Genomic DNA, 11,433 nt, shown 5'->3' with positions numbered 1-11,433 from the left:
GGCAGCCTGGCCGATGGACGCATTATCGACAGCTCTCTGAGCAGAGACCCTCTGGTTATAGAACTTGGCCAGAAGCAGGTGATCCCAGGTATGTGACCTGTTTCTCGTTCCGTTTCTTAACCCAAGAGCTGCCTCGGAGATGCGCTCTGGAATGAGCCTAAGACCCTAGGGTCGGATCTCGCAGCCGTCTCCCAAGGTCCAAACCCCACTTCTAATGCTCCTCTTCGCCCAGCCCCACTGGGAGCCAGGGATTTGAGAAGCTGGGCGAAGCTCTGAGGGTCGTCAGGGTGGCACCTTGGCTCCTCCTTTCGGGGAGCTTGGGGAGTCAGGGCAGCCTGCGGCTCAGCTGTGTCTTCTTTTCCAAGGTCTGGAGCAGAGCCTTCTAGACATGTGTGTGGGGTGAGTATCTGGGCTGGGCGGGCCTGGTACTCCTTTGCCTGGGTAGAGGCTTTCCCTGCCATCCCTGCTTTTCCTGGAGGCAGGAGAATATGGGACAAAGGGCCCTGGCTTCGAACTGGACAGGTCCAGGTAAGTGGGACCTTGGGGGCCTCCGGTGACTCTGGGCCTCTCTGGCTGCTGGTTTTGAGAAGTTTGGGGAGCAGGACTCCTTCACTGGCCGACCCGATAGTGCTCAGGTGGGAGCAGTCGCCTTTGGGGCTTGGCTGTGCAGCCTCAGGGAGCAGGCAGCTGGCCTCTGCCGCTGGCTGTGACGCACATCCCTTTCTGCAGAGAGAAGCGGAGGGCCGTCATCCCTTCCCACCTGGCCTATGGAAAACGCGGATTTCCACCGTCTGTCCCAGGTAATCTGATGAGGCCTTTCTCTTAGGCCACCAAAATACCTAGTCCCTGAGAACTACCAGGAACCGCAACTCTCTTTCTGGAACTTGAGAAGGTCTAGGTCACAGCTGCTGAAAGGCACAGCAGTGGCCGGGGCCTCCTGCAGGGCCACCGTCTCCTCCAAGGGTCACCAGTAGAGAAGACAGACATACCACCTGTCAAGGCCCTTGGCTTGTCTGTGACCAGTGGCAGCTTATGAGGAAAGAGCTGCTTGAGCCATGTAGGGCTGCTGCTTATGCTGCCTATCCTGGAACAGCCTAGGAACTCAAACAAAATAAACAAAAGCAACCTTTAAATGCCAAGCCCAGCCCATAATTTTATTTTTTGAGACAGTCTCACTATTAGTTCAGACTGGCCTTGAACTCACCGTGTAGCCCAGGCTAGCCTCATACTTGAAATGATCCTCTTGCCTCAGCCTTCTGAGTGTTGGGATTACAGGTGTCCACCACCACACCTGGCCAGCCCATAATACTTTTTTTTTTTTTTTTTTGCGGTGTGGGGGGGTTCTTTTTGAGACGGTCTTGCTATGCAGTTCAGGCTGGCCTTGAGCTCACTTTGTAGCCCCAGCTGGCCTCAAACTCACAACGATCCTCCTGGCTCAGCCTCCCAAGTGCTGGGATTACAGGCGTGCACCACCATGCCTGGCAGCCCATAATTTTAAAAGCCTTCATCTATAGCATTGCTGATACCTAGTTTTATAGGGCTGAGACTGGACAGATTTCCCAAGATGTGTATCTCTCGCTTTTAACAGATGTTCTGTTAGCCAGAATGTGTTTTACTAGTTCTAGCTTAGCAGCCGGCCTGGAAAAGAGAGCAGGGAGACTAAGGAGAAGCTGTGTGTGTGTAGCTGTGTGTGTGTGTGTGTGTGTGTGTGTGTGTATGAGAGAGAGAGACAGAGACAGAGACAGAGACAGAGAGACAGAAACAGACGGGGGACCGAACCCAGGCCTTTTCCTGGGCTATATTCCCAGCTATTTATTTCTTTAGAGGCAGGGTCTCTGTGTAGTTTAGGCTGGCCTTAAACTCATGGTGATCCTCCTCCTGCCTCAGCCTCCTGAATGCTGGGATTACAGGTGTGTTCCACCATGCCCAGCTGTTTGCTTCTGTTTGTATCTCTCCTTCCACTGGCCCCTTCTTCAGTTATTCCTTCCTTTTTTCCGGCTCTAATGTCAAAAAACAACTGGTTTTATTTTGTTTGTGTTTTCTTTTTGAGTCAGGGTTTCACCATGCAGTTCAGGCTGGCCTTAAGCTCACTTTGTCGCCCAGGCTGGCCTTGAACTCACAGTGATCTTCCTTCCTCAGCCTTCCCAGTGCTGGGATTACAGGCCTGTGCCACCAGGCCCAGCAAATACCTGTTTTCTTGTAATCACACTGAGTGTGCTCATTGGTTGTTGGAATGTAAAAGATGTCCAGTTTAAATTTAATTAACTTCAGCCCTGCAGAAATCTAGTCCATGTGGGTGTCTGGAAGTGGGTTCAGTTAGTATAGAGGGTTCTTTCACCTGGAAGTGGAGAACCTGTTTCCTATTTCTGCACCTTTAGAGTTTTCCTGTGCGTCAGAGGCCTGTTCCTGAACCCCAGCCCTGTGTGTAGCTGGCTTAGCTGTCATTGGGCTGCTCGTAACCCTCCTTCACCTTTCTCAGCACCACAGCCTCACAGCTCATGGGGCTGTGGCCCCCTTTCCCTGCTGTCATCCAGATTCAGAGCCCTGAATAAAATGCACAAAGACCCTCCCCTTCCTCTCCCTCTGCTTCTCTAGCGGATGCAGTGGTGCAGTATGACGTGGAGCTCATCGCACTGATCCGAGCCAACTACTGGCTAAAGCTGGTGAAGGGCGTTTTGCCCCTGGTAGGCATGGCCACGGTGCCAGCCCTCCTAGGCCTCATCGGGTATCACCTGTACAGAAAAGCCAGCCAGCCTAAAGTCTCCAAAAAGAAGCTCAAGGAGGAGAAACGAAACAAGAGTAAAAAGAAATAATAAATAATAGTAATTAAAAACAAAAAAAACCTCTGCATTCTCACTGGACACTTTCTTCTGAGTCTGCTTTTGTAAGTGGGACCAAGGTGAAGAGCTCAGAAAGAAGGCTTTCTGGACGTGGGTCCTGCCTGGGGGGAGGCTGGAGGCCTGGACCACCTTCCCCAGCCTCCGCTTGCTGTCCTGTCTGCCCCCAGGACCTGGTCTGCAGAGTGCCCACGTAGGTCTGCACGCGCCAGGACACCATGCAGCCGTGCGTTGCTGAGCGCGAGCCTCCCGGCAGTTGTGCGCCTCGTGTCCTCGGACCAGATCGTTCTGTTCCGTGCGGCACAAACACGGGAGTATAAATTCTGTGAGGTTTTTAATAGCAAAGCACTCGGGTCTCCCAAAAAACAAAGTCTTGGGGTTGGAAAGAGACTTCCTGCTTGCGTCACAGGGTGCGGGAGGCCACGTGGGCCGCCTCCACCACGTTGTAAGTGGTCGGAGGCCGGTCGCCTGGCCGGGCCATCGCTGCGGGCAAGGGCGGGGGCAAGTTGCTCCGATGGTTGACTATGAGCAGCGGGTTGAGCTGGCTCAGCACCTCGTCGCTCACCGAGATGCCGTCCAAGTACTGCTTGAGCATCTCCCGCAGCTTCCGGTTGATTTCCAGCAGCTGGGCTCGTCGGTGCTGGAGGCTCAGCTGCTCCAGCTTCACTTTGTTGTACCTTTTCCAGAAGTTCTCCATCCCGCTGTAGTCTGCCATCACCTAGGGGTTCCCGCAGAGAGGTGTGCAGCAGGCCCTCTAGCGGACGCCGCCGCCGTCCCGCCCCACCCCACCCCGTACCTTTGCGAGCTCTTCGGTGAGCTCCTCGCCTCTGTCCTGCGCCTCAAACTCCTGCTCCTCGGGAGTCAAGACTGATGCGTAGAAAGGCAGCACTTTCTCCTCCTCAGTTTCAAATTTCCTGCATATTTCAGCAAGTTTAAGGATCTTTTCACCCTGTTGAAAGCAAGGGGGTGGGGCTGGGGATGTAGCTCAGCGGCACAGCGCCTGCCTGGCAAGCGCAAGGTCATGAATTCAATTCCCGGTACCATAAAAAAAAAAAAGAAAGAATGAAAGCAAGCAAGCAAGCAGGTGGGGACGAGTTAGGGAAGAGGGTGGGAAGGGGAGACGCGGAATCGACTCACCTGCTTGAACCTGGGAAAGCCCCTCCGCACCTAACATGCAGTGTTCACCTCCTCTGAGCGCTTTCCCAGTTAATTCTTGTAACAGAATTAACCTGTTCATTACTACTTCATTTAAAATGTAAGGGAGTGGGATAAAAAGGAATCCAGAGCATCCACTTAGGCAGGCAGCCGGCAGCAAGAGAAAGCCCTCTACCTTTCCAAATCCCTTTCTCTTCAGCTAGTTTCCTTAGCTTTGCTCTGACCGCGCTCATGGCCTCATTTGCTTATTCATGTATTTATTCATTTACTGGTTCTGGAGATCAAGCCGGGGGTGTGCCGCCGCCGAGCCACGTCCCCACCCCTATCTCCTGCTTGTTTTTTGAGACAGTCTTGCTGAGTCTCTTTTAAACTTGTGACCCTCTTGCCTCAGCCTCCCTAGCCTTGGGATTATAGTTCGTGCCACCCTGCCCGGCTCCCTCTGTCACCTTGTCAACAATCTTCCTCAGCGCCTTGAGAGTGAAGTTACTTTCCCGGGTGAGTTTGACTAAGTTCTCCTGGGATATTCCCCGGGCCCGAGTCCTCTGGGCCTTAAGCCTTCGCAGCTGTGTAAGGACTAACTCCTTGTCATTGCGGATGTACTGGTTCTGATCTTCGCTCTCGCGGCTGTGCAGCAGGATCTTGCCTTTTGAAATACTGATGGCCTCCTGGAGGGAGAGGAGACCGCAGGGGACCAGTGCAGGGGCCAGAAGCAGGGGTGCACAGAAGAGGGCGGGGAACCGGAACCCGAGCCGCGTCCGCCTCGCACCGCTCGCAGAGGTGGCGATGAGCGGGCCGGTCTGGAGCGGAGTTTCTGGTGGGCGGGGCTAACCTGTAATTTCTGTATTTTTTTCATCTGTGTCTCAATCTCTTTGGAGCTCGTTTCGTCCTTCACCTTCAGGGTCTCAAAGGCGATCTTCCTGTCCTCTGTGGCGTCGGTGTAGCTCTTGAGTGCGTCCTGGAACCGTTTCCACAGGTCCTCCACTGTATTCTCCAGCCGCAGCCGTAGAAAGTGCTTCTCTTCTATATTCTGGGAAAGGCCCCCAAGTGCTGGGTGCTTAGAACAACGCTACCAGTGCCCTTTGCCCCACCAGCACCCCATTCATTGGTTTTCGGTAGTGGGGGTGGAACACAGGGAGCCGTGAACAACATCCCCCAGCTGTCTTTATCTTCTTTTTTATTTTGAGACAAGGTCTCACTAAACTGGCCAGGCTTGAAGGTGTGATCCTCCTGCCTCAGCCTCCTAGGGTGTGGGGATTCTAGGTGTGCACCCCCACACTGGCTTCTGACCAGTTTCTACAAAATCACAGAGCAGCGTGGGCCCTGCAGCGGCACTGACTCGCTGCCCGTGTGGCTCTGGGCTCCCCTCTGGCCCTCGGCGCCCTGGCTGGCTCTCCTCCCACTTCTCTCCCCTGCACTCTCCTGCTGCACCTTGTTTTTGAGGTCGTCCCACAGGCTCTGGAACTCCAGCTTGCTCTCGTACTCGGAGTCCATGTAGCTCTGCTCCATGGCCATGAACACGTCCTGCAGGTAGTGAATCTCCTCCTCGTGCTGCTCCGTGATCGTCCTCCTGTGGGGACAAGACACTGTCCCTGCTCCGTGGTTGGAGCATACGGGCCACGGCGACAGCTTGGCAGCTGTGATGAAACTACGTGAACGGCACCAACTTGAAAGGAGGGACAGAACAGAGGAACAGGGGGCTCTGCTGTGTGAGGGCCAGAAGGAATGAACACAATGGTTTTATTTTTATTTTTTTCAGTACCAGGGCCCATGCACTGAACTATATTCCCAGCCACTTCCTTTTTCCTTTTTTTTTTTTTTTTGTCTCTTTGAGATGGGGTCCCACTATGCAGTTCATACAGCTCACTCCATAGCCCAAGCTGGTCTCGAACTCGCAAAGATCCTCCTGCCTCAGCCTCCTGAGTGCTGGGATTACAGAGGCCAGGCCCCAGTCTCTTCTTTTAATTTTTAAATTTTGGGCTGGGGATTTAGCTCAGCGGCACAGCGCCTGCCTGGCAAGGGCAAGGTCGTGAGTTCAATTCCTAGTACTGGAAGAAAAACAAAAAACTAAACAAAAAATAATAATAATTTTTAAATTTTGAGACACTGTCTTGCTAAATTGCTAAATGCCCAGGCTGGGCTTGAACTTGTGATCCTCCTGCCTCAGCCTCCTAGAGTGTGGGGGTTACAAGTATGCACCAACACACTGGGTTTTGATATTTGAGGAGGCAACACGTAGAGATCATACAAGAATTGAGAAGTACAAGTTCACTTCCCGGCGCACTGCCAGCTGAGTAGGTTTGACCGGTGAGAGTGGGTGGCAGAGCACAGACACCGGCCGGCAGGGCTGGAGGGAAGCCAAGGCTGCAGCCACACCCGAGTTCACCTGGGAGAAACTCGGGCTCTGTTCTTCGGCTCAGGCTGTAACCAAAGTGGGGCGCCCTGGTGCTGGCCCTGCTGACAGGCAGCCCCTTCACAGCGACGCTGGGCTCTGCCCTGGCTTCAGTCCCCCTCTTTCTCTCCCCACACCTTTCTGTCTCGAACTCCGTGGTCAGGGCCTCCAGCTCCATGCTGTAACTTTCTTCCAGAAGGCCGAGCCGGCGCCTCTGCAGGGCCAGGAGCTGGTCAACGTTGTGCAGGTGGCTGCGCAGGGCGTGGGCGTACTGCTCCTCGGCCTCGGACAGGTCCTTCGCCAGAGACTGGGTGGGAAGCAGGGAGTTAGGGTCTGGCCAGGCGGCCTCTGTGTGAGAAAAGGAAAGCACGCTCAGGGCCTTCCGCGTGGCCGTCAGCCCTTTCCCTCGGGTCTAAGCCCGGCCTCCGGCGTGAGGAGTGCGGGCTCTCCACTCGCTCTGGATGTGAAGCACGGGTGCCACAAAGGCTCCCCGTGGAACAGCCGTGCCCTGGAGACCACAGACACGTACAGGGTGGAGCTAGCAAGGAGCCAGGGGTTCGTGGAGAAACGGCTGCTTTGAGGAAGAACACAGACGGAACCGAGCATTTCTTGTCATACAAGATCGCACAGAAGCCGTCACGACCAGTCAAGTCGCGTCAGCTCCAGGCAGCTGCGTGAAGTGGCGGGCTGTGGAAGATCACGTTCTGCAAAGAACCACAGCAGCGTCTCCCCCCGGTGGTTTTTGCAGTGTGGTCTTGCCAGGCCCCAGTGACTCACAGCTGGGTGTAGAGGTGCACAGCAGCAACCCCAGCACTCAGGAGGCTAAGATAGGAGGAACACAAGTTCCAGGCCAGCCTGGGCAACTTAGTGAGGAGTTGGGGAAGTATCTCAGTGGTGGAGCACTTGCCTATCGTGTGCAAAGCCATGGGTTCAGGTTCTGTCCTGAGCATCTCTCTCTCTCTCTCACACACACACACACACACACACACACACACCTTTTTCCATCTTGAATTTGGGTGGACGCTATGAATACTTAGAGTAATAAAAAATGGAAGCACCAGGTGTGGTGGCACACACCTAGGATCCCAGCACTCAGGAGGCTGAGGCAGGAGGATCACTGTGAGTTTGAGGCCAGTCTGGGCTCCAAAGCAAGAGCCTGTCTTAAAAAAAAAATAGTGGAAGTGGCCCTGTGCCCGTTTCAATAGCCCATTCTGACCTGGAATGCCTGCTCTTGGGATGCCCCCAGGAACACAGCCCTTGTGCTGTGAGAAGCCCAACACAGCCAGAGGGCCACAGGAGAACAGTCCGCAGCCCTGCTGACCGCCAGCATCAGCCGCTGGCCGTGCAGGACATCCAGCCCCCCCAGGCCGTGGGGACTGCGGGCCCCAGTGGACACCCACCTGAAAACTGTCCTTGCCGGAGGGGCCTCTGCGCTCACACTACCTACAGAACCCGGACAGAGAGTAACTTGTGTCAAGCTCTGAGTTAGGAGTGGCTTGTTAAGAAGCAGTAGATAACTGGAGTAGTTGCAGCTCCTCCCCCAGGAGAGGGGGGAGGTTTGAGCATTAGCAAAGATAAGAGCTGGTCCTTATCATGCTCATGCCTGTGATCCCAGCACTTGGGAGGCTGAGGCAAGAAGAATGTGAATTCAAGGCAGAAAGATTGTGAATTCACTGAGCTACACGGTGAGACCCTGTATCAAAAAAAAGAAAATTACACTGGATTTAAAATTGAAAAATAGCTGGGCGTGGTGGCACATGCCAGTAATCCCAACACTCAGGAGGCTGAGACAGGCAGATTGCTATTTTAGGCCAGCCTGCACTACCTAGCAAGACCCTGTCTCAAAAAAAAAAAAAAATTGCAAAATATTAAATGTGTTTGGTGATGGGTTTAATAAAGGTACTTTTTAAAAAGTTACCATTGTAGATAGTAACCAATTCTGTTAACTAGTAAATAAAGGAAGAGAAACAAGTATTTATCTTGCCTTTCTTATATAAATGATACTTCCACGATTGGGGATATAGCTCAGTGGCACAAGTGTCTGCCTGGCAAGTGCAAGGTCCTGAGTTCAATTGCCGGTACAACAACAACAAAAAAAGATATTTCCAGGTAACTGAGTGGTAAATGAGGGAAGTGTTTTTTTCATAGACATATTTGAGTTAATACTTAAAAAATGACCAATACTGGTAGAAAATCAGCATTTTGCAACCCTCGATTAATTAACAGATCTTTTGTGCCAAAATCACAGAAAGGGGGCTGGGGATTTAGCTCAGCGGCACAGCGCCTGCCTGGCAAGGGCAAGGACATGACTTTGATTCCTGGTACCGGAAAAAAAAACAAAAAAACCCCACAAAATCACAAAAAGGTAACTAGACATTACATGCCTCCTGATGGAAGAATATAACTCCAAGCTTCTCAATCCAACTGCCAAAATATAGGAAATACAGAGAACAATGTAACACGTCCTACAATACAGACTTATTTAAAAAATGAAGGGCCAGGTACAGTGGTACATGCCTATAGTTCTAGCCCTCTGGGAGGCTGAGGCAGAAGGATCTCAAGTTTGAGCTCAGCCTGGTCAACTTAGTAAGTCAGGGAGACGGTGTCTCAAAATAAAAAATAAAAAAGGGCTGGAGATGTAGCTTAATATGAGGCACCTGGGTTCAATCCTCAGTACCATGCACACACACAGATATATTTAGACAGACAGATCTAGATGTCTATATCTATTGTAAAATTGCCCACACTGGGCTTGAACTTGGTATCTGCCTGCCTCAGCCTCCCAGAGGACTAGGATTGCAAATGTGCGCCACTATGCTCAGCTCTCAAGATATATTATTAAGTGAAAAAAGCAAAGTGCAGAACATGTGTAATACTATCATTTTTTTTAAAGGAGAGGCTTAATTTAGCTTGTATAATACTATCATCTCTGTGAAAAAAGTTTTACTGAACTAGAATTGTTGGGTCAGGGAATTAGCTCAATGGCACAGCACCTGCCTGGCAAGCCTGAGGTCCTGAGTTCAATTCCTGATACCAAAAAAAAATATTTAAAACTAGGATTGTTGCCAGGGATACAGCTCAGCGGCACAGCGCCTGCCTGGGAAGTTTGTGAGTTTGATTCCTGGGACCAAAAATAAATAAATAAATAAACACATAAATAAAATAAAAGTAGAATTGTTGTGAGGGACACTGTGGGGCCGGAAGGCGCTGGGAGGAGAGAGGTTTTCGCTAAATAACCTTTTTTATCTGTTTGAATTTCGACTATGGTGAATGATTACCTTAAAAAAAATTAAAATTAAAACAAAACAATTCATCGAATGCCTACGTGATCCAGGGACCTTGAGCCCCCGCACAGAGCCAGCTTTGGCCTTGTAGGTTAGAATGACAGATCATGTGAAATAAGTGCTGATCACAGGAGACCCTGCACCTACCCAGCACATGTCCCCCAGGCCCCGGCTGTGAGCCTGCCCTGCGCTGGGTGCTAAAGCTCCCAGAGGAAAGGGCTTGCTCACTGCTCCCAGAGGGACGCAGTCTAGCGCAGAAAGTGTAAAATATGCAGCAAATCACACTGCAACACAGAAGTTGCTATGAGACTGATGATTTATTAAATGCTAATCAGATACAAAGGACTGAGAACCTACATCTGACTAGCAGCCCTGAGAAAGGCTTCACTGAAAAAATGTTATGTCTCAGCGCTTAAAGGAGAAGAGAAAGTTTGCCAGAAGACAGGAGACAAAGAAAAGGGAATTCCAGAGAAAGAAAAGAGTTAGCACAAAGACAGGTCGGGGACAGGACTGAGGCTGAGGCAGGAGGTTCAAGCTCAAGGCCAGCGTGAGCAAGTTTAGGAGACTGTGTCAGCTCAGTGGTACTGAACTGCCGAGCATGCACACGGCCCTGGGTTCAACCCATGCCCTGCAAACAAGGCAGACAACCAGCAAAAACAAGACCAGCTGCGTGGAAGGGAGAGGTAGGGGCCGGATCATGAGCGTGTTCCGTTCTTACCGTGGAGTTTGGATTTTTTCCTGTAAATGAGATGGGTCACTAAGCAGATTTAAGCAGTGGAGTGACAGGATTAGATTGCTGCTTTAGAAAGCTAATCCTGGCAGTGGCACAGAGAATCATCTGGAGGCAGCTGAGTGTGAGGGCTGGAAGACAGAAAACTACTTCAGCGGTCCAGAAGGGAGATGATGCCCAGGTCTCACCTATAGCAGGACGGTGGGGTAGGCAAGCAGAGCATGGCTCTGAAAAACATGTGAGGTCTCGAGCACAGGGGTCAGGGGCGCAGGCCAAAGCAGGAGGATTCCCACACTTCTGGGCTGGGTCAGCTGGCGAATCCGGCTACCCCGACAGGAAAGTATAAGGGAGACCGGGTTATGGAGACCGTGGCCATCTGGAGAAGGGAAAACTCGTGACAGCCGTGCAACAGCCCGAAATAGACGCCTCCGAAGCCTGAATTCAAGGATTTGGGAGGCAGGAGAAGCGTCCAGGCTGGTGTCACGGCCTGGAGTCGTCCCTCTCTAAACGGTGTGAAAGCCTGGTGACGGGTGAGTCAGAGGCCTGGGTCCTCGACCACGGTTGAAGGCTGAGATGGGTGGGCTCAGGAGTCTGAGGGGTGCTGAAGGTCAGGGCGTGGAGAGAGGAAGACAAACTCACAAAGAAGAGGGATGTGTGCGTCCAAGGAGGGAATGCCAGACTGGTGTCCTGGCAGTCAAAGGAGAAGGTGAAGATGTGGGGCGGGCCCCACGGGGTCAGGGCCATAGGACGGTCACGGCAGCAGAGGGACAGTGCTCAAAGGCAGCTGTACCTGCCTGGTGACCTTTGCAGTTTCCCAGGGAAGAGTGGGAATCAGATGTTGTTGGTAAAGCGTACGTGGGAAGCAGAGAATTGAGAGCACGGACATGGCCGATCTGCACAGTCTCCGCTATTCAGGAATGACCCCAGCAGTGCTAAACGCTAGCAGCACATGATTCACCCAGGACAAGGAGCACAGTCAGAAGCCACAGGCTGGGCTGGGGATGTAGCTCAGCGGCACAAGCACCTGCCTGGCAAGCG

At 52.2% G+C, this 11,433-nt stretch overlaps 2 protein-coding genes across 4 annotated transcripts in view; one reads left to right on the top strand and one right to left on the bottom strand.

The window, feature by feature from the left end:
* Fkbp11 (FK506 binding protein 11, 19 kDa) lies at positions 1-2,861 on the top strand (the record flags this gene model as incomplete). The annotated part of the gene is given in 4 exon segments (XM_013505646.1): positions 1-88; positions 366-399; positions 730-800; positions 2,596-2,861. Coding segments are annotated over 4 exon segments (411 nt in total), but the record flags the coding sequence as incomplete, so codon positions are not given.
* A 293-nt stretch (positions 2,862-3,154) lies between these two features.
* Positions 3,155-11,433, bottom strand: part of Ccdc65 (coiled-coil domain containing 65) — an 11,082-nt gene continuing 2,803 nt past the window's right edge. For 2 of the 3 annotated variants that reach the window (XM_005406671.2, XM_013505645.1), the window contains exons 3-8: positions 6,519-6,688; positions 5,421-5,559; positions 4,822-5,019; positions 4,439-4,657; positions 3,634-3,786; positions 3,155-3,555 (exon numbers count right to left, since the gene is read on the bottom strand). In XM_005406671.2, the coding sequence (XP_005406728.1) occupies positions 3,241-3,555; positions 3,634-3,786; positions 4,439-4,657; positions 4,822-5,019; positions 5,421-5,559; positions 6,519-6,688 (1,194 nt within the window). In that variant the 3' untranslated portion in view covers positions 3,155-3,240. The remainder of the gene's footprint in view (positions 3,556-3,633; positions 3,787-4,438; positions 4,658-4,821; positions 5,020-5,420; positions 5,560-6,518; positions 6,689-11,433) is intronic. The other variant, XM_005406672.2, reaches the window with a different exon arrangement.

This window comes from Chinchilla lanigera, unplaced genomic scaffold (genome assembly GCF_000276665.1).
Source record: "Chinchilla lanigera isolate Chin_1 unplaced genomic scaffold, ChiLan1.0 scaffold00099, whole genome shotgun sequence".
Taxonomy (NCBI): domain Eukaryota; kingdom Metazoa; phylum Chordata; class Mammalia; order Rodentia; family Chinchillidae; genus Chinchilla; species Chinchilla lanigera.
Note: the sequence above shows the minus strand (reverse complement) of the source record. Positions and strands in the feature narration are given on the sequence as shown.